Source organism: Molossus molossus, unplaced genomic scaffold (genome assembly GCF_014108415.1).
Source record: "Molossus molossus isolate mMolMol1 unplaced genomic scaffold, mMolMol1.p scaffold_m16_p_2, whole genome shotgun sequence".
NCBI lineage: Eukaryota > Metazoa > Chordata > Mammalia > Chiroptera > Molossidae > Molossus > Molossus molossus.
This window is the reverse complement of record NW_023425355.1, coordinates 76,551,200-76,573,996: the sequence shown is the minus strand read 5'-3', so window position 1 is coordinate 76,573,996 and position 22,797 is coordinate 76,551,200. Positions and strand designations below refer to the sequence as shown.

General features: G+C 40.6%; 1 protein-coding gene across 5 annotated transcripts in view; it reads left to right on the top strand.

Annotated features, from left to right (window-relative positions):
* Positions 1-382: 382 nt before the first annotated feature.
* Positions 383-22,797, top strand: part of ATP11C (ATPase phospholipid transporting 11C) — a 280,762-nt gene continuing 258,347 nt past the window's right edge. For all 5 annotated transcript variants that reach the window (XM_036270575.1, XM_036270573.1, XM_036270574.1 and 2 more), the window contains exon 1: positions 383-525. In XM_036270575.1, the coding sequence (XP_036126468.1) occupies positions 397-525 (129 nt within the window). In that variant the 5' untranslated portion in view covers positions 383-396. The remainder of the gene's footprint in view (positions 526-22,797) is intronic.

Here is a 22,797-nt window from a genome sequence, read left to right as displayed (position 1 = left end):
GTCCCGAGTGGGGCGGAAGCACGCGGGCTGGCCAGCGGAGAGGGCGGGCAGTGGTACTGCTGGGAGGAAGAGTGCAGACCGCGGGAGGCCGAGCCGGCGTTGGCAGAGAGATAGGGGCGTTCCCTCCCCGCAGGAGGAGCCTAGGGCTCCGTCTTCCCTCCCCCGCGCATCTGGTTCGCTTTAAACCCGGACTGCTCCGGTAGCGTAGGGGCTCCTGTGCTGGGGCCAGATAAAGGGGAACGACCCGGCCACTGCCCTCAGGACGGGCGGGCGGGGGAGGGCCGTGAGGTGGGTGGGGCGAGGGCGCGCGTGGCGGGGTACCGGGGAGCGCGCAGAGCCCAGGAGGGCGGCGGCGGCGGCGGCGGCAGCGGGTGGTGGCCGGGTAGTATACCTCCGATGCGCTTCGCGCCACCGGCCCACGCCGCAGTGTTTTTTGTGGACCGCATCTTCCTAGACAGCCCGGCAGAGCCCAGCTTGGCGCCTCCAGCCTTGGACGTGATGTTCCGCCGGAGCTTTAATCGCTTTGTAAGTACACGTGCTGCGGCCCCGCGCGGGCCAGTTCGCTGGCTCGTCACCCCTTCTGCTGGGTCCCTCAGAACAGTTTTCTAGGAGATAAGTGCATCTGTGAAAGACATTATCACGTCCTTTTAATTTTCACTGAAATATGCTGCCCTGGCGGCCACGGTGGAGAGGCAGCCCCCTCCCCCCCCCCCCCCCCGCCCCACCATCCGGGACGATTTAAGCGGGGATTGCCGGGGCCCTTACAAACTCCGCTTGAGACGGGGTGGGGGGCGCTTCGGGCAGGATGTTGGGGGACCGACCCAAGAGTCCCTTGGTTTGCCAATTAGTTGAAGATGGCGTTTTATTATCAGGGAGGTGTTTTTCTTTTGTTTCCTCTGCTTTGAGCACATGGAGATAAACGTAAACCTGTCTCCGTGGCCCAAAAGAAGACTTGGGGACTGAGGGGGCCTGAGGGAGCCTGAGGCAAGGGCAGGATTCAGTCTTGCCCGGGGCTCGGCCGGCCAGGCGGGTGGGTGGCTGACGATTGGAGGTTTGGCAGAATTTGGAAATCCAGACTAAAAAGCTCACCTTGACGGGCTGATAGAAGCCAGGGTAATTGTCAATGTGGACTGGGTGGATGTGGAGACCACTGGAGGCGCACAGCCTCTGAGGAGCGCGGCGTCTAAAGCCTCGCGGAGCACTCGATGCCCTAGGCATTGAACCCCTGAGAGGAGGCAGGCTGGACTCCTCCGCCCACAGTTATCCCCTTCCCAAGTCCCCAGAACCGAGAATTGGACATTGGGAAAAGTAATTTCTGCCTACTGACCTTTGAGTAACCTGTTTTACTCCCAGAGAATACGTTAAGAATGGAGCAAAGCAGAGACCTTGACTTCCACGCTGCTATTTTATAGTGACTTCCTTAATTGCAAGATGAGGTGGCGGGAATAGGATTTGATGTCTGCCGATGATGTGAAAGAAGGGTTTGTCTTTAAGTTTAGATTTTTCTGTCCTAGAAAAAATGGTTGAGTGCTGTGCACTCCCAACAACACCTTCACAATACAGGTTTGAGAACTTGTCGATTTGGTTCATTTATTTTGTTTATTCCTGATCAAAGCATTGCTGACATTTTTTTTTTTTTTTTTTTATGGTCGGATGATTTTGCTCTTATTTTTTCTGCACTTGAAACTTTCACAAATGTACCATGGCTAAAAGAAAGACTTGTACACCCCCTTTTAGGATATCAGTATCACAAGAGTGCTGCGTTAATGTTTTCCTGAATGTTTACCTCACCCATAAACACGTCTTATGAAATTGGAGCAGATTATCTGTGGCACAGAACAGTATAGGTTGTACATATCAAGGATCTTGAAATTTATAGGAATTGGCTTGTATTTGATGCTTTGCTATAAAGCAAATGACTAAAATTGGTTTCTCACATTTAGCCTGAGAAGGTAAAATAATATTTTACTTCATAGTTCTATTTTACATAGATTTTTGTGATCTTGGTGTGTTGTTTGGGGGTGACTAAAAGGGAAAGGTGACAAAAGCTAACTAATATTTGGGAAAAGGATAATCTTTTCACATGGCACTATTATTGTGGAAAGCAACTGGCCTCAGGTTCATAATAAAATTCATTATCTTACAATTAAGATGTTGACATCTTCACTTTTTTTTAGGATTTGAACATTTGAAACCAAACAGCTGAAGTATTGGTCTAAAAGCCCCCTTTGCTTTTCTTTTGCTAAGAGTGAATGAACTGCATTGCATCAGAGCAGTAATTAAGCTGTGTTGGCCCAAGAAGCCAGGACATGCAGTAAAATTTGCAGCAGTTCTTGAGATGCCAACCTGCAGATTTGAGGCTAGTATTTTGGATCCCCAACCAAGCTCTTTCTGTAAAGAATCACTTAAGCTCACACTAAAATGAGCTTTGACCTCATTGTTTCAGCTGGAATACCTAACTGCTCATAGTTTCCTACACAGTCATGGCTATGGTGAGTCTTGGAATTTCTACCAGTGCAGTAAACTAGAAGATTCTCAGGAGTTGTATCTGAAGCCTAGAACAAGGAATTAATCTGCAAACTATTGGATTGAATGTGAAATATGCTATCGAATACTTGTTGCTAAAGAATGACTTCAAAATTTTCTGGGACCAAATTTTATCTCCTTTAAATCAGGAAGCCACATGTCCTCCTCTTTTGCCTGGTAGAGATTATTTGAGGGGCAGTACCATTTACATCACTATATGGCTACCATTAAAGAGTTAGATTGGATTTTGAGACTTACACAGCATTGCAATCCAAGTTGTGTGCTGTTTTATGATTGCTTTTATATTTCAGAGATGGAGCTGTGAATTCTTAACAAAAATTAAGTGTTTTTTTTTGTGTATATCTAAAGTCTAAAATTGACTTTGAATGTGAAATGACTTATGGTGATGTTTGTAGTTATTGGTCACTGAAAACTAGATACTACATGTTAGGATAGGGCTTTATATTTTAAATTTGACATAGGAAGTAAATATCTCTTCAGATTAGTGTCATCTGTGGTTTGGTAGTGTTTGTTAAATCATTTTAAAAAGGCCATTTATTTCCACAAGTATCTACAATTTCAAGCTAAAAGAAGTAGTGATTCAGAGACTTTCCATCCTAGAACCATGGCCTAGTTTGTCTGTGACCAAGATCCCCCCCACCCACACACACATGCAAGCATGCTGGTAAAGATGCTGTGATTTACTCTAAGCCTTGATTGGCCACATTTTGGCACTATACCATGGATGAGCTGGCTCCTCCAACCCCTGCTGAGATCCCTATAGCTATTCTGAGCTTGAAAAAAAAATAGTCTCTAGTGCTCAAACAGGTATCTTCAAACAACTTACAGTTAAGGAAGCTCTGATGAATGGGTTGGTGGCCACTGAGGTGAGGATGTGGTTTTATGTTGGCGAGCTCATAGGCATGCATGGCATAATTGAGTATAATATTTGAAAACCAATCTTGAACATCTATTCTTTTTGGTTTATTAATTGAATGTTCTTGGACCATGACTATTTGAATGGCATAGTATAGAATGGTATTTGAATAACAAAGATATGTAAAAAAAGAAAAAAGAAATAGTGACTATCTGTATTTTCTAAAGTCTTGGCTTTGATGTCTTTGCCATTGATAATTGTTTTCTTTCCTTTCTGATGAATTGTGACATCCCTTTTTACAGTTTTGAGGTAGAAACTGGTGGATTTGGTGTAGGATTTTAGGATTTAGGCATGTAAGAGGTGTCTTAAAGGATTTAAGAGTTAGATGCCTTGCCCAGCGGATGTGGCTCAGTGGATTGAGCATCTTCACATGGACTGAGAGGTCCCAGTTTGATTACTGGTCAAGGCACAGGCCTGGGTTGCAGGCTCAATCCCCAGTAGGGGGTATGCAGGAGGCAATTAATCCATGTTTCTCTTTCACATTGATGTTTCTATCTCTCTCCCTTCCTCTCTCTCTAAAATAAATAAATAAAAACAAATTTAAAGAAAAGAGTTAGATGCCTCTGAGTGTGATAAAAGCCCTGCCTGTTCCCAGTTAACATCTTCATTCTCCATAAATTTATTAATTAAAATAAATAATAGTAGCTTTGTTTATACAGTTTATTTCCTTTAAAGGCCTGTTTAATCGAAGGTCTAGACTAGTTAAGACTTCAGGTTAAGGGACTTTTATGTTATCCTGTCTTTTACTTTTCATAAAATTCCTAGTGATTGCAGTAGCATTTTCACATGGGTTTAAAGATATAATGAGAACATAAACAAGAAGAATTCTCCCCTTTTGACTTATTCCATTATTTCATGCTAAATCCTATGTAAGGTGGGAAACTTATTTAGGAATGACTTACTTGAAATGAATATTTATTTATCATTGAACTGTTTGTATATTAAATAACCTGAAAACAAGTTTTTTTGTCCCCAGATCTGCCTTTTACTGATTAAGCAACATAAAACTCTGAATCTCTTCCAAATACCTTATATAAGAGTGTACTGTTTACTCCTTCTGTTTATGATTATTGCTCATAATTCATCCTTTTAGTGCATAATATTGAGTGCCTATTAATCAGGTAGTTTTCAGTGCTCTTAATGAATTTTTAGCAGAGGTAAAATTTAGGCAGATGAAATGAAATTGGCCATTTTCATATTGATACAACTGTCCAACCGAGCTCATTTCCTTACCTAGGCTGCCAGTTGGCCATCAGCTGGGCTGTGAGTTCTGGGATGTAAAGGATGGTCAGTGGCCCCTGGGAGAACTATTACTAACCCCCACCCTGTGTCTGGATGATATGCAAAGAACTAGTCCATGAGTGATTTCAAGTACTGGTTTGTTGAGTGATGGAAAAAAAACTCATCAAGGCTGACTGCTTGCCTAACATGGTTCTCCTAAAGAGGGTGAAAGCATGGGACTCAAAATTTCTGTATTTTCATTGAGGTAGTGGAGTTTACTGTACATCTATAGTACTTAATATGGATTAATCTTTTGATTCTGGAGTCCTTGAGATTGGGGGCTAATTTTCTAGTTTGGTGGAGGGAGGTCCTGGGCTTCTATACATGAATTCGTTTTTAAGTTCGTTTCCATTTACTTAACACTTACCTTCTTGGGTGGTATAACAGTAGATCAGGGGTGATTATAAAACAAACATTAACATGACTTCAGCATCTGTTAACATTACTGCAGTTTAATGATGAATGAGTGCTCAACACTGCAGATAAGGGCGTGGGATGCCCTATGCCAGCACATTGGAAGACAGCCACTCAATTACTGCGGTGTATGGATGGATTGTTGGTTTGGCTGACTTCTTGATTATCTGTGGTTTACAGATAATGTTGGACCACAGATATCCAGATATGTCGTCGATTTTTTTGCATTGTTTTTATCTAATAGAATATGGGAAGATTGCTGGGGCCTACCCTATTTAAGCAGGTATTATTTGTTTTATTAGGCTCTTCTATTACATGTTTTCTTAAAGTATTATGGTGGCTGTATTTTCCTACTCTCTTCCTCTTCACCAGGTGTTGGAAAATGAGAAAAGTTTTCTTGATAATGATCTTGCAGCTAGCATAGCATCAAGTAAGCTGTAGATGCTGAATAAATACTTGTCGAATTGTTTCAAACTGAATTGATAACACAGTCTGAGTCAGTAATAAAGGTGAAACATGATCAGTTGAATGAGCAGCTACCAAGAAGTTAATGCATTTCAGATGAGGCTACTATTAAGTGTACAGCACTGAAAATAACTTACTTTTAGTGGAAAAAGTACTATTCTATACTTATTCCAAATGAGAAAAATAATGCTTTTATGTCCACTTAAAAAGTAATTAAAAAGTTGAGTATCTTTTTCTTTTTAAACTTATCTTTATTGTTGAATGTATTACATTTGTCCCCCCTTTAATCCCCCCATTGACCCCCTCCTCCCCACTCCAGGCCCCCTTCCAGCCTTCCCCACACTATTATCTGTGTCCATTGGTTATGCATATATGCATATAAGTTCTTTGGTTTATCTATTCCTGTCCCATCTCTCCCCTTCCCTTTGAGGTTCATCAGTCTAACAACCAATTTGTATTTAATTCCTTCACCTTTTCAACCATCCTCCCAACCCCCTCCCATCTAGTAACCAACAAAAATTTCTCTGTATCTATGAGTCTCTTTCTGTTCTGCTTCCTCATTTAGTTTGTAAGATTCAATTGTTGATCGATATTTATTTATTGCCTTTTTATTGTTTATATTTTTGTTCTTCTCCTTGAAGAAGATCCTTCAACGTTTCATATAATACTGGTTTGGTGGTGATGTACTCCTTTAGCTTTTTCTTGTCTGGGACACTGCTTATATATCCTTCTATTCTAAATGATAGCTTTGCAGCATAAAGTAATCTTGGTTATAGATCGTTGCTTTTCATCACCTTGAATAGCTCTTGCAACTCCTTTCTGGCCTGCAAAGTTTCTTTTGAGAAATCAGCTGACAGTCTTATGGGAGCTCCTTTATAGGTAACTAACTGCATTTCTCTTGCTGCTTTTAAGATTCTCTCTTTGTCTTTAACCTTTTGCATTTTGAGGATGATGTGTCTTGGTGTGGACCTCTTTGGGTTCATCTTGTCTGGACTCTGTGCTTCCTGGACTTGTATATCTGTTTCCTTCAGTGAGTAAGGGAAGTTTTCTGTCATTATGTTTTCAAATTCTTGCTCTCTCTCTTCTCCTTCTGGCACTTCCATGATGCGAATGTTGGGACGCTTGAAGATGTCCCAGAGGTTCCTTAGACTATCCTCATATTTTTGGATTCCATTTTCTTTTTGCTGTTCTGATTGGGTGTTTTTTGCTTCCTTATATTACAAATCAATGGTTTGCTTCTTGGCTTCACCTACACTACTACTGATTCTCTGTAAATTATTCTTCATTTCACTTAGTGCATACTTCATTCCTGACTGCTCCATCTTTATGTTGTTGATGTCCTCACTAAGTGTCTTGGAGTTCTCCTGAAGTTCCTTTAAGTTCTCACTAAGTTCCGTGAAGGTCTCACTATGTTCCTTGAGCATCCTTATAATCAGTGTTTTGAACTTTGCATCTGATGGATTTCTTATCTCCATTTTTTTCTTTAATTTATTTTTTTATTAATTAATTTTTGTTACAGATGTTTCCCCTTTTTCCCCTACTGATTCCCCCCTCCCCTTCCCTCCCTCCCTTCCCTGTCCCCACTTTGTTGTCCACGTCCACTGTTCATGCATACATGCATATAAGTTCTGTGGTTTATCTCTTCCCCACCACCCCCTCTTCTGGGGATTGTCAGTCTGTACCCCACTTCCATGTCTCTGGGACTACCCGATTTCCTTAGACTGTTATGTTCATTATATTCCACAAATAAGTGAGATCATATGAAACTTGTCTTTCTCTGCTTGGCTTGTTTCACTTAGGATGATACTTTCCAGGTCCCTCCATGTAGTCTCAAGCTGCGTAGTACTCCATTGTGTATATGTACCACAGCTTCTTTATCCATTCGTCTACTGATGGGCACTTGGGCTGTTTCCAGATCTTAGCGATTGTAAATAGTGCTGCTACAAACATGGGGGTACATATATTATTTCTGATTGGTGTTTCAGGCTTCTTAGGGTATATTCCTACAAGTGGGATCACTGAGTCAAATGGAAGTTCAATTTTTAATTTTTTGAGGTAACACCATATGTTTTCCATAGTGGCTGCACCAGTCTGCATTCCCACCAGCAGTGCACTAAAGTCCCCTTTTCTCCACACCCTCGCCAACACTTGTTGTTTGATGATTTGTTGATGGCGGCCATTCTGACAGGTGTGAGGTGATACCTCATTGTTGTTTTAATTTGATTCTCCCTGATGATTAGTGATGATGAGCATTTCTTCATATGTCTCTTAGCCATTTGTATGTCCTGTTTGGAGAGGTGTCTATTTAGTTCCTCTGCCCATTTTTTAATTGGGTTCTTTGTCTTCCTTTTGTGGAGTTGTATGAACACTCTATATATAAATTGGGAATTAACCCCTTATCTGATATATCATTGGCAATGATGCTCTCCCATACAGTGGGTAGCCTTTCCGTTTTGATGATTGTATCTTTTGCTGTACAGAAGCTTTTGACTTTCATATAGTCCCATGTGTTCATTTTCGCCTTTGTTTCAATTGCCTTAGGTGATGTGTCAGTGAAAATTCTGTTGCATATGATGTCTGTCTGATGTTTTGTTGCCTACAGTTTCTTCTAGGATTTTTATGGATTCATGAGTCACATTTAAGTCTTTTATCTATTTAGAGTTTATTCTTGTGTAGGGTGTAAGTTGATGGTCTAGTTTCATTTTTCTGCATGTAGCTGTCCAATTTTTCCAACACCATTTATTAAAGAGGCTGTCTTTACTCCACTGTATGCTCTTCCTTCTTTGTCAAATATTAATTGAGCATAATGCCTTGGGTTCATTTCTGGGTTCTCTGTTCTGTTCCACGGGTCTATATTCCTGATCTTGTGCCAGTACCAGGCTGTTTTGATTACAGTAGCTTTGCAGTTTAACCTGATATCTGGTATTGTAATCCCACCTACTTTGTCCTTCTTTTTCAAGATTGCTGTGTCTATTCGAGGTCTTTTTTGGTTCCATATGAACTTTTGAAGTATTTGTTCTAGTTCTGTGATATATGTCGTTGGTATTTTGATCGGATTGCATTGAATCTATAGATTGCTTCGGCTAATATGGACATTTTAATTATGTTAATTCTTCCACTCCATGAACAAGGTATGTGCTTCCACTTTTTCATATCTTCCTCTATTTCTGTTTTCAATCTCCTGTAGTTTTCAGTGAATATGTCCTTTATTTCTTTGGTTAATTTTATTCCTAGGTATCTTAATTTTTTTTGCCGCGATGGTAAATGGGATTGGCTTTTTAGTTTCTCATTCTATTAGTTTATCATTGGTGTATAAGAATGTTGTCGATTTCTTGATGTTAATTTTGTATTCTGCTACTTTCCAAATTCATTTATTAAGTCTAGTAGATTTTTGATGGAGTCTTTAGGGTTTTCTATGTATAATATAATGTCACCTGCAAATAATGACAGTTTTACTTCCTCCTTTCCATTTTGGATCCCCTTTATTTTTTTTTTTTTTCCTGTCTGATTACTGTGGCTAAGACTTCAAGTACTATGTTAAATAAGAGGAACAAAATTGGGCATCCCTGTCTTATTCCTGTTCTTAATGGAAATGTTTTTAGTTTCTGCCCATTGAGTACAATGTTGGCTGTAGGTCTTTCATATATGGCCTTTATTATGTCAAGATACGATCCCTCTATTCTCACATTGCTGAACGTTTTTATCAGAATTGGATGCTGGATTTTGTCAAATGCTTTTCAGCATCTATTGATATGATCATGTGGTTTTTATTCTTCATTTTATTTATGTGGTATATCACATTTATTGATTTGTGAATATTGAATCATCCTTGCATGTCTGTGATGAAACCCACTTGGTCATGGTGAATAATTTTTTTGATGTATTGCTGTATTTGATTTGCTAGTATTTTGTTTAGGATTTTGGCATGTATGTTCATCAGGGATATTGGCCTGTAGTTTTCTTTCTTTTTAGTGTCTTTTTCTGGTTTTGGAATTAGAATTATGCTGGCCTCATGAAACAAGTTTGGAAGTCTTCCTTCTTTGTGAATTTATTTTTTGAAATAGTGTGAGGAGAATGGGTATTCTTCTTTGAATGTTTGGTAAAATTCCCTCAAGAAGCCCTCCGGGTCTGGGCTTTTGTTTGCTGGGAGAGTCTTGATTATATCTTCAATTTCTTTTGTTGTTAGTGGTCTGTTCAAGTTTTTTATCTGATCCCGGTTAAGTTTTGGAAGTCTATGTGTCTCTAGAAATTTTCCATTTCACTTAGATTGTCGAATTTGTTGCCGTATAATTGTTCATCATATTTGTTAACGATCCTTTGTATTTCTGTGGTGTCGGTTACTTCTCCTCTTTCATTTCTGAATTTGTGCATTTGGGTTCTCTCTCTTTGCTTCTTGGTGAGTGTAGCTAAGAGTCTTTCAATCTTTTTTATCTTTTCTAAAAACTAGCTATTTGTTTCAGTGATCATTTGAATTGTTTTTTTTTTTGGTCTCTATGCCATTTATTTCTGCTCTGATCTTTACTATTTCCTTCCTTCTACCTGCTCTGGGGTTTTCTTTTTGTTTGCTCTCTAGTTCTTTAAGTTGTAAGGTTAGATAGTCTATTAGGAATTTTTCTTGTTTCTTGATGTAGTCCTGTTGTGCTATGAACTTCCTTCTCAAAACTGCTTTCGCTGCATCCCATAGATTTTGTGTTGTTGTGTGTTCATTTTCATTGGTTTCCAGGAAGATTTTAATTTCTTCCTTGATCTCCTTGGTAATCCATTCATTGTTCAATAACATGGTATTTAGCCTCCATGTGTTCAAATATCTTTGCATATTCTTGTTGCAGTTGATTTCTAGTTTCATGCCATTGTGATCTGAGAAGATGCTTGATATGATTTCAATCTTCTTGAACTTGTAGAGATTTATTTTATGTACTATCATGTGGTCTATCTTTGAGAATGTCCCATGTGCACTTGAGAAGAATGTGAATTGTGCAGTTTTCAGGTGTAATTCTCTGTAGATATCTATAAAATCCATTTGGTGTACTGCTTCATTTAGAGTCTCTGTTTCCTTCCTACTTTTTGCCTGGAGGATCTATCCAGTGATGTCAGCTGGGTATTGAAGTCCCTTGCTATGATTGTATTGCTGTTGATTTCTCCATTAAAGTACTCCAGAAGATTTTTTAAATATTTTGGTGCTTCTGTTTTGGGTGCATATATGTTTATTAAGGTTTTATCTTTCTGTTGGATAGATCCTTTCAATATTATGTTGTGGCCTTTTTTGTCTCTAGTTATGGCCTTCATTTTGAAATCTATTTTATCAGATATGCGTATTGCTACCCCAGCTTTTTTTTGCTTTCCATTTGCTTGGAAGATTTTTTTCCATCCCTTCACTTTCAACCTATGTGAGTCTTTTGTTGTGAGGTGGGTCTCTTGTAAACAACATATAGATGTGTCATGCTTTCTTATCCAATCAGTTACTATGAATTTTTTTAATCGGAGCATTCAGTCCATTTATATTTAAAGTGATTATTGATATGTACTTATTTATTGCCATTTTTGTTTAGTTTGGTCATATTTTTATTCCTATTTCTTCTACTTATTACATCAGCCCTTTTAACATTTCTTGCAGTGCTGGTTTGGTGCTAATATATTCCCTTATCCTTTTTATGTCTGGAAGGCTCTTTATTTGACTTCTATTTTGAATGATAGCCTTGCTGGTTAGAGTAGTCTTGGATTCAGATCCTTGTTTTTCATGATGTTGATTACCTCATGCCATTCCCTTCTGGTGTGTAGCGTTTTTGTTGAGAAGTCTGCTGATAGCCTTATTGGGGTTCCTTTGTAGGTAACCTGTTGCTCATCTCTTGCTTCTTTTAGGATTCTCTCTGTCGTTAATTTTTGGCATTTTAATTACTATGTGTCTTGGTGTGGGCCAGTTTGGGTTCTTCTTGCTGGGGGCTCTCTGTGCTCCTTGAACTTGAATGGTTTCTCCCTTCACCAAATTAGGGAAATTTTCTGTCACTATTTCTTCAAATATATTCTCTAACCCCTGCTCATTTTCTTCTTCTTTGGGGACTCTATGTTTAGGACATTATTACTTTTCCAGTTGTTTCACAGTTCTCTTAAGCTGTCTTCCTGGTTTTTTATTGTTTTTTTCATTTTGGTTTTCCATTTGGTTGATTTTTTTCTACCCTGTTTTCTAATACACTGATTCGGTCCTCAGCTTACTCTACTCTGCCGTTTAGACCTTCCGATGTGTTCTTTGTGATATGTCACTCTTGATTTCTTCTTGGTGGTTTTAAATTTTCAATTGGATGATTTTCAACATTTCTATGTCTTTTCTCATGGTGTTGATATCCTTACTCATGCTGTTGATGTCCTTACTCATGCTGTTGAGCTTCTTCAAGATCATGGCTCTGAATTCTAGCTCTGTTAAGTTCCTTAACTACTCCACATTTATCTCATCTTCGGTAGAGGTCTCTTGTTCTTTCATTTGGATTTTGTTTCTGTGTTTCACCATTTTAGCGATCACAGTGGGCTTTGGAGCCTGCCAAATTTTCTCTGTGGATGTTGGTGTTCTGCTGTTTGTGGCTCCTCTTCTGCGTTTGGATGAGCGAGGGAAGTCCCAGGTTAAACACCACTGTCATGTCTTACTTTCCTGGTTAGAGTTGCTCGCCCTGAATGGTTCAGTTATGCTCTGTCTTTTTGTCTGGAGGCTATTATTGGTCGTTACTTGAAGAGCCTTGGGTTCTCTAGTGGACGAAAACTCCCTCAGTTGCTCAGCTTGAGGGGATTTTCCGAAGATTGGGTAGATGCTGGTTATTAATGAGCCTCAATCTGCATTTCGATGGCCACTTGGGTAGGGTTGAATCTTGGAGGGAGGGGCTGCTGCCTCTCCCCAGAACCCTGGAAAGGAGTATGATGGCCGCGGTCCTGCTTAGTTGCAACTCAGCAAAATCTCTGATCGCCCTTGAAATCCCGTGTCCCCACACAGTTTCAGTATAGTCCACCCTCCCTCTGCCGGAGCCCAAGGTGAGTGGCTGTGAGTATTTTAGTGTCTGTCCCGACTCTGGGCTGTGGAGCCGCTTGAGAGTTTAACCCCAGGGTGCTGCTCACAGCTAACCAGCTGCTGTCTGTGGGCTCCCAGCCTCCCTCTCGAGCCTCCGCAATCCTACCAGGATTGAGTTAGTGTCCCTGGTTATAATGATCCTAGCAAGCTGATTTTCTGTTGCTTTTTCCCGTCTATTTGTCTTTATTTTTGTTGTAATTCTAGTTTGGTACTGGGAGACAGTCTGTGTAGCTTCCATTCACTCCTTTGTCATTTTGAAATATATCTATTATCTATTCTTGTATTATATATTTCTCCATGAAAACAACTGTAAACCTACTTTTGCTCACCCCTTTGTTATCTCATTTACCCTAATGAGGTAGATACTATTATGACCCTCATGTAAGGAAACTGAAGCGCAAAAGCTCAGGTCCCATATATTTCCTGAGTAGTTCTTTCCCGCTACCAAAGGCTTATCTTATTCTATCTCCATTTTCTTTGTGTAGTTTTTTTTTTCATGGAATTTTGTTCTATTCTTTCATTTGGGACATGTTTCTTTGTCTCCTCATTTTGGCTGCTTCCTTGTCTTTGTTTCTATGTGTTATGTGTCATTGCTATGTCTCCTAGCCTTCATAGGGTGGCCTATTATTGTAGTTGTCCTTTAGGGTCCAGTGGCACAGCCTCCCTGGTCACCCCAGCTGGGCCCTCAAGGTGCAGCCCTAGTGTGGACTGTACACCCTTCTGTTGTAATTGAGTTTGATTGCTGTTGCCATGTCAATGGGAGGGATTTACTCAGGCTCATCAGCTGCACAGGTTGGCTGTGCCCACTGGCTATTGACCTCTGACTACCTTGGAGGATCAGCTGTGCAGGGGCCCACCACACAGGGCAAGACTTACTTCAGCAGGGCTCTGGTACACACTGAGTCTACTCATTGTGTGTGTCACTTGAGGTGGTTGGGTGCTGGTGCTTCGACATGGTCTGAAGCTTTCCACTGAGTGTACTGGCTCTGGGGCAAGGTCAACCACTGCCTGTGTTCTACCCAGAGCCACCAGACACGAGCTACAAAGTGATCTGCTGATCGCTGCTTTTTGTGCTGGCCTGGGAGGTGTCCAGACAAAGCCAAGCTATGAACCAAGGCTGGCTATTTCTAGTGCCGGGCCTGGGGCAAGTTAGCTAGAGGTATGGGGCTCACTGAGGCCAGATGCTGTTTGCTGGAGAGAATTTAGTCAAATCTGAAGCAGGATCCAAGACAGGCCATTCCTATGGTAAAGCCACTGGAAACAGCTTCGGTGGGCCTGAAAGTTGGGTGGGCCAGTGTCTCATGGAATCACCAGGGTGGGGCAAACTGTGAGCCAGCCCCATGGGGGAAGGGCTCACCAATGGAACAAAGGTTTCCACGATGAGGTCTCTCCAGGAGACTGCTGCCACTCCAGCTCTCGCCCAGATGCCAAACAATTCATTTCTTCTCTGTGTCTCTGGGATCTTTCTTTGTTCTTTTTTCATTAATTCTCACCTGGGATATTTTTTCATTAGTCTTCAGAAAGAGTGGAAGGGAGAGAGAGGAAGAAACATCCATGTGAGAGAGACACATCAACTGGTTGCCTCCCACATGACCCTGACCAGGGCCGGGGGACCGAACTGCAGTCAAGGTATATGCCCTTGACTGGAATTGAACCTGCAACTCTTTGTTCCACAGGCTAATGCTCTATCCTCTGACCAAAACCAGCCAGGGCTCTGGTTCCTATAAAGATGCCTCCCTTATGCTGGAACCTGGAGGGAGTGGGTCCGAGTAAATATATGCCCTAGCTCTTTAAGAGGAGCTGCTGAAGGCTCCAGTAGCCTCAGCTTCCATCAGCCTAAGTCCCAGCTGATTTTTACAGCCAGAAATTAGGGACTTCTCTTCCTGGCACTGGAACCCTGAGCTGGTAGCCGGGTTTGGACAGGGACCCCTCAATCCTCAGGGGGGATTTTCGTAGGCAAGGTATCCCTCCTGATTTTTATCCCCTACACATGGGTGTGTTGACCAGCCCTTCCTCACCTCCGCTGCTCCTGCCAGTCTCGATGTGGCTACTTTTATAATTTCATAGTTGTAAGACCTCCATTCAGCTCGATGTCAGGTGGTTCTGAATGATGGTTGTTCTGTAGTTTAGTTGTAATGTTGATGTGGTTGTAGGAGAAGGCTAGTACTGCATTAACCTACACCGCCATCTTGACTGGAAGTCCAAAAAAGTTGAGTATTTATTTAAGGGTGTTTACTAAACTAGATTAGGGTACTAGATAAATTTTTATGGCAAGCTCTTTTTATTTTATTTATTTAATTAATTAATTTTTATTTGTTATTGTTTACAGTATTACAGATGTCCTCTTAGCCCCCCTCCACCCAGCTTCCCCTCCACCCAGACCCTGGTCTACACAAGGCCTTCACCACACAATTGTCTGTGTCCATGTGCTATGCCTATATACATGTAAGTTCTTTGGTTTATTTCTTCCTGTCACACCCACCCCTATCCCCTCTGAGATCTGTCAATCTGTTCCATGTATCTATACCTCTAGACCTACTTTGTCTGTCAGTTTATTTTCTTCATTAGAGTCCACATATAAGTGGGATCATGTGATATTTGTATTTCCCTGATAGGCTTATTTCACTTAGCATAATGATCTCTAGGTCCATCTATGCTGTTGCAAAGGGTAAGAGATCCTTCTTTTTTACAGCTGCATAGCATTCCATCATGTAAATGTAACATGGCTTTTTATATCCACTCATCTAATGATGGGCACTTGGGCCATTTCCAGATCTTAGCTACTGTAAATAATGCTGCTGTGGACATAGAGGTGCATATACCCTTTTTTTTTAATCCTCACCTGAGGACATTTTTCCATTTTTTGTTCTGGTAGAGTGGGAGGGAGAGAGAGGAACAGAGAGAGAGAGAGAGAGAGAGAGAGAAACATCGATGTGAAAGGAACACATCGAGTGGCTGCCACCCGCACAACCGACCAGGGCCGGGGACAAACTGCAACCGAGGTACGCGCCCTTAGCGGGAACCGAACCCGGGTCTCTCAGGACCGCAGGCTGACGCTCTAACCGCTGAACCAAACCGACCAGGGTTTCGGGATTCTTAGGATATATTCTGAGAAGTGGGATCACTGGGCCAATGACAGTTCCATTTTTAATTTTTTGAGGAAACTCCAAACTGTTTTCCTTAGTGGCTACACCAGTCTGTATTCCCACCAGCAGTGTACTAGAGTCCCCTTTTCTCCACATCCTCGGCAGCACTTTTTTGTTGATTTAATGATGGTAGCCATTCTGGCAGATGTGGGGTGATACCTCACTATAGTTTTAATTTGCATCTCTCTGATTATTAGTGACATTGAGCATTTTTTTTTTTCATATGTCTACTGGCCATCTCTATGCCCTCTTTGGAGAAGTGCCTATTCAGATCCTGTGCCCAGTTTTTAATTGCGTTGTCTTCTTTTTGTTGAGTTGTATGAGTTCTTTATATATTTTGGAAATTAGCCCCTTATCAGACATATCGTTGACAAATATGTTCTCCCATACAGTGGCTTCCCTTTTCATGATGATGATGGTTTCTGTTACTGTACAGAGCTTTTTTTGTATGATGTAGTTCCATATGTTTATTTTTCCCCTTGTTTCTCTCATCCTAGGGGATGAATTGGTGAAAATTCTGTTAGGTGAGCTGTCTGAGATTATACTGCCTATGTTTTCTTCTAGGATGTTTATGGTTTCTTGACTTACATTTAAGTCTTTCCTTACATTTAAGTCTTTCATTCATTTTGAGTTTTTTCTTGTGAATGGTGTAAATTGGTGGTCTAAGTTTCATTTTTTTGTATGTACCTGTCTAATTTCCCCAACACCATTTACTGAAGAGACTGTTTTTACTGCACTGTATGCTCTTGCAGCGTTTGTCAAGTAATAAATGAATGTGACTGTTGCGTTTTTGTTCTGTTCCATTTATTGATCTATATGCCTGATCTTGTCCCAGTCCCATACTGTGTTGATTACAATGACTTAATAGTATTGATTGCTATCTGGTATTGTGATCCCTCCAACTTTGTTCTTTTTTCTCAAGATTGCTGCAGTTGCTTGGGGTCCTTCTGGTTTTATATACATTTTTGGAATGTTTGTTTTAGGTCTATGAGATATGCCATTGGTATTTTAATCGGCGTTGCATTGAATCTATAGATTGGTTTGGGTAGTATGGACATTTTAATGATGTTAATTCTCCCAATCCATGAACAGGGTATGTGCTTCCACCTTTTTATATCTTCCTTTATTTCTTTTTTCAATGACCTCTGGTTTTCTGAAAATAGGTCCTTTATTTCTTTGGTTAAGTTTATTCCTAGGTATCTTAATTTTTTTGCTGCAATGGTAAATGGGATTGTTTTCTTAGTTTCTCTTTCTGTGAGTTCATAATTGGTGTTTAAGAATGCCATCGATTACTTGATGTTAATTTTGTATCCTGCCGCATTGCCAAATTCATTTATTAAGTCTAGTAGATTTTTGATGGAGTCTTTGGGGTTTTCTACCTATAGTATCATGTCATCTGCCAATAATGACAGTTTCACTTCCTCTTTTCCAATTTGGATCCCTTTTATTTTTTCTTCCTGTCTGATTACTGTGGCTAAGACTTCCAGTACTATGTTAAATTAGAGTGTCGAAAGTGGGCATCCCTGTCTTGTTCCTGTTCTTAAAGGAAATGCTTTCAGTTTCTGCCCATTAAGTATGATGTTTGCTGTAGGTCTTTCATATATGGCCTTTATTATGTCGAGATATGATCTCTCTATTCCCACATTAATGAGGGTTTTTTATTAGAAATGGATGCTGGATTTTGTCGAATGCTTTTTCAGCATCAATTGATAGGATCATATGATTTTTATCCTTCATTTTATTTATGTGGTGTATCACATTTATTAATTTGCGAATATTGTACCAGCCTTGCATCTCTGTGATGAAACCCACTTCGTCATGGTGAATAATTTTTTTGATGTATTGCTGGATTTGACGTGCTAGTATTTTGTTTAGGATTTTGGCATCTATGTTCATCAAGCATATTGGCCTGTAGTTTTCTTTCTTCGTAGTGTCTTTTTCTGGTTTTGGAATTAGAATTATGCTGGCCTCATGAAACAAGTTTGGAAGTCTTCCTTGTTCTTGAATTTATTTTTGGAAATAGTTTGAGGAGAATGGTTATTAGTTCTTCTTTGAATGTTTGGTAAAATTTCCCGGGGAAGCTGTCCAGGCCTTGGCTTTTGTTTGCTGGGAGAGTCTTGATTACATCTTCAATTTCTTTGTTGTTATTGGTCTGTTCAAGTTTTGTGTTTCTTCCCTGTTCAGTTTTATGAGACTGTGTGTTTCTAGAAATTTGTCCTATTCGCTTAGATTGTCGAATTTCTTGCCATATTATTATTCATAATATTTATTAACAGTCCTTTGTATTTCTGTGGTGTTGGTTACTTCTCCTATTTCATTTCTGATTTTGTGTATTTGGGTTCTCTCTCTTTGTTTCTTGGTGAGTCTAGCTAAGGGTCCATCAATCTTGTTTATCTTTTCAAAGAACCATCTCTTTGTTTCATTGATCCTTTGGATTGTTTTTTTTTTTGTCTCCATGTCATTTATTTCTTCTCTGATCTTTACTATTTCCTTTCTTCTACTTGCTCTGGGGTTTACTTTTTGTTTGCTCTCTAGTTCTTTAAGTTGTGAGGTAGAATAGTCTATTAGAAATTTTTCTTGCTTCTTGAGGTAGGCCTGTAATGCTATGAATTTCCCTCTCAGAACTGTTTTTGCTGCATCCCATAGATTTTGTGTTGTTGTTTGTTCTTTTTCATTGGTTTCCAAGAAGTTTTTAATTTCTTCCTTGATCTCCTTGGTAACCCATTCATTGTTCAATAACATGCTATTTATCCTCCATGTGTTCAAATGTCTGCATGTTCTTGTTGCAATTGATTTATAGTTGCAAACCACTGTCATCTGAGAAGATGCTTGATATAATTTCAATCTTCTTGAACTTGTAGAGACTTAGTTTGTGCCCTAACATGTGCTCTGTCTTTGAGAATATCCCATGTGCACTTGAGAAGAATGTGAATTCTGAGGTTTTGGGGTGTACTTCTTTGTAGGTGTCTATTAAATCCATTTGATCTAGCCCTTCATTTAGAGTCTGTGTTTCCTTGTTAACTTTTTGTCAAGAAGATCTATCCAGTGATGTCAGCGGGGTGTTGAACTCCCCTGCTATGATTTTTTGTTGTTGATTTCTCCTTTGAAGTCCTCCAGAAGACTTTTAATATATGTTAGTGCTCCTATATTGGGTGCATATATGTTTACCCAGGTTCTATCTTCCTGTTGGATAGTTCCTTTCAATATTACGTAGTGGCCTTCTTTGTCTCTAGTTATAGCCTTCATTTTGAAATCTACTTTATTAGATATGAGTATTGCTACCCCAGCTTTTTTTTTGCTTTCTCTTTACTTGGAAGATTTATTTCCATCCCTTCACTTTCAACCTATGAGTCTTTTGTTGTGAGGTAGGTCTCTTGTAAACAATGTATATGTGAATCATACTTTCTTATCCAGTCAGCTACTCTGTGCCTTTTTATTGGAGCATTCAAACCATTCACATTTAAGGTGATAATTTACATGTACTTATTTTTTGCCATTTTTATTTAGTGCGGTTATATTTTCTTCCTATTTTTTCTATTAATTACAGCAGTCCTTTTTGCATATCTTGCAGTGTTGTTTTGGTGTTAATATATTCCCTTAGTCATTTTTGGTCAGGGAAGCTCTTTATTTGACCTTCTATTTTGAATGATAGCCTTGCTGGGTACAGTATTCTTGGATCCAGATCCTTGTTCTTCATGATGTTGATTGCTTCATGCCACTTCATTCTGTCCTGTAGTGTTTCTTTTAAGAAGTCAGCTGATAGCCTTAAGGGGTTTCCTTTGTAAGTAAGCTGTTGCTTATCTCTTGCTGCCTTTAGGATTCTCTGTTTGTCTTCATTTTTGGCATTTTAATTACTGTGATTCTTGGTGTGGTCCTGTTTGGGTTCTTCTCACTTGGGGCTGGCTCTCTGTTCTTCTTGAACTTGAATGCCTTCTTCCTTCACCAAGTTAGGAAAGTTTTCTGTCACTATTTCTTCAAATATATTCTCTAACCCTTGCCCATTTTCTTCCTCTTCGGGGACCCCTATGATGCAAATGTTGTTACATTTTCCATTGTCTCACTGTTCTCTAAAGCTATCTTCCTCTTTTTTCATTGTTTTTTTTCTTTTTGATTTTGTGATTGGTTAATTTTTTTATACCCTGTCTTCTAATTTACTGATCCGGTCTTCACTTTCCTTTAATCTGCTGGTTAGTCCTTACAATATGTTCCTAATTTCTTCTATGTCATTCTTCATGTGCACTTGGTTGGTTTTAATGTTTTTATATATTTACTCATGGTGCTAATGTCCTTATTCATGCTCTTGAGCTTCCTCAAGATCTTGGCTCTGAACTCTACCTCCGATAATTTGCTTAACTGCATTTTATTTATCTCATCTTTGATAGAGTTCTCTTGTCTTTCATTTCGGATTTGTTTCTTTGTTTCAGCATTTTGGCTATCTCATTGGGTTTTCGAGCCTGTGAAATTTTCCCTGTGGGTGTTGGTGTTCTGCTGTTTGTATCTCCCTCTCCTGAGTTTGTTTGTTTTTTTTTTCTTTTTCTTTTTCCACATCTTTATTGTTGGATGTAAAATGCATTACAGATGTTCCACATTTTTCCCCCATTGACTCCCTCCTCCCCCCTCCCGCCCCCCTCCCACCTTTTCCCAAACTATTGTCCGTGTCCATTGGTTATGCATATAAGTTCTTTGGTTTATTTCTTCCCACCCCCCCAACCCCTTTTCCTTTGAGGTTTGTCAGTCTAGCAATGAATTTGTGCTTCTTAATTCCTTCACCTTTTTCATCCATTCCCCCAACCCCTTTCCCAACTGGCAACCAACAAAATGTTCTCTGTATCTATGAGAATGTTCCTGTTCTTCCTGTTCATTTTGTTTGTAGATTCCATTGTTGATAGATATGTATTCATTGCCATTTTGTTTGTTCATACATTTTATCTTTTTCTTTAAAAAGACCCTTCATCATTTCATATAACAACGGTTTGGTAGTGATGAACTCCTTTAACTTTTTCTTGTCTGGGAAAGTTTTTATATGTCCATCAATTCTAAATGACAGCTTTGCAGGATAGAGTAATTTTGGTTGTAGGTTCTTGGTTTTCATCACTCTGAATATTTCTTGCCACTCCCTTCTGGCCTGCAAAGTTTCCTTTGAGAAATCAGCTGACAGCCTAATGGGAACTCCCTTGTAGGTAACTAGCTGCCTTTCTCTTGCTGCTTTTAGGATTCTCTCTTTGTCTTGAACCTTTTGCATTTTGATGATGATGTGTCTTGGTGTGGGCCTCTTGGGGTTCATCTTGTTTGGGACTCTCTGTGCTTCCTGGACTTGTATGTCTGTTTCATTCAACAAGTTAGGAAAGTTTTCTGCCATTATTGTTTCAAACAGGTTTTCGATTTCTTGTTCTCGCTCTTCTCCTTCGGGCACCCCCAAGATGCGAATGTTAGCACGCTTGAAGTTGTCCCAGAGGCTCCTTACACTATCCTCATTTTTTTGGATTCTTTTTTCTTTTTGCTGTTCTGGTTGGGCGTTTTTTGCTTCCTTATATTCCAAATCGATGGTTTGCTCCTTGGATTTACGTATTCTATTATTGAAGCTATGTAAATTATTCTTTATTTCAGTTAAAGCCTCCTTCGTTTATAACTGTGTAGCGATCATTTCTGACTGGTACTTTTTTATGCTCTTGAGGCCCTCACTGAGTTCATTGAGCATCCTTATAAGCAGTATTTTGAACTCAGCATCTGTTAGGTTGCTTATCTCCATTTCGCTTAGTTCTTTTCTTGGGGTTTTGTTCTGTTCTTTCATTTGGGACCTGTTTCTTTGTCTCCTCATTTTGGCTGCCTCCCTGTGTTTGTTTCTGTGTATTACTTAATGAGAGGTATGGGGCTCCCTGAGACCAGATGCTGCTCGTTTGAAAGAATTTAGGAAAAACCTGAAGCAGGATCCAAGACAGGCCAATCCTATGGTTAAGCAAGTAGCAACAGCTTGGGTGGGCTTGAAAGTTGGGTGGGGCAGGGCGGGGCGGGGCCTCAGGGAGTCAGCAGGGCGGGGCTACCAGTGTGAGCCAGGTTGCTGGAGTCCCAGATATGGCGACTGTCTGCCGCCCCAGGGAAGGGCTCACCAAAGGAACAAAGGCCTCTTACAGCACGTTTGTCCCCGAGGAAGCCCCCTCTCCAGCCCTCGCTCCAGTGCCAAACAGCTCAGTTCTTCCCTGTATTTCTCTGGTGCCCCTCGAGCTGCCTCCCCTCCGAGCTCAGAGGGAGAGAGTCCGATAAGTCCGTGTGCGGGCCCTTTAAGGAGCTGCCTGTGGCTCCAGCCAGGTCAGCTTCCCTGAGCCTCAGTTTCTGCTGGTTTTTCCAGCCAGAAGTTATGGGGACTTCTCTTCCTGGCACTGGAACCCTGAGCTGTGCACCTGGTGTGGGACGGGGACCCCTCAGTCCTCAGAAAGGACCTTCCCAGCCACGGGAGCCTCCTGATTTTTATCCGCCACACTTGGGTGTGGGACCAGCCCGTTGCGCCGCCGCGCCGCTGCCGCCACCCCTCGCGCCGCCGCCCCTCCTACCGGTCTGGATGTAGCTGCTTTTTTTTTTTTTAATTCCGTAGTTGTAGGACTTCCATTCAGCTTGATTTCAGGCGGTTTGGGATGATGGTTGTTCTGTAGTTTTGTTGTAACTTGGATGTGGTTGTGGGAGAACGCGATACTGTGTTTCCCTACGCCGCCATCTTGACCGGAAGTCCCCTCTCCTGAGTTTGGATGAGCCTGGGTGGGCCCACATTAAACACCTCTGTGAAGTCTTACTTTCCTGGGTAGATTTGCAAGGCCAGGAAAGGTTCAGTTATCCTCTAGCTTTTTCCTGGAGGCTAGTAGTCTCAGTTACTCAGTTCCTTGGAATGTAGCCCTGGTGTTCTGCATAAGAGGATTTCCAGAGTTTGGGATAGATGCTAGTTGTTAATGAGCCTCAATTTGCATTTCTTTGTCTCACCTGGGGAA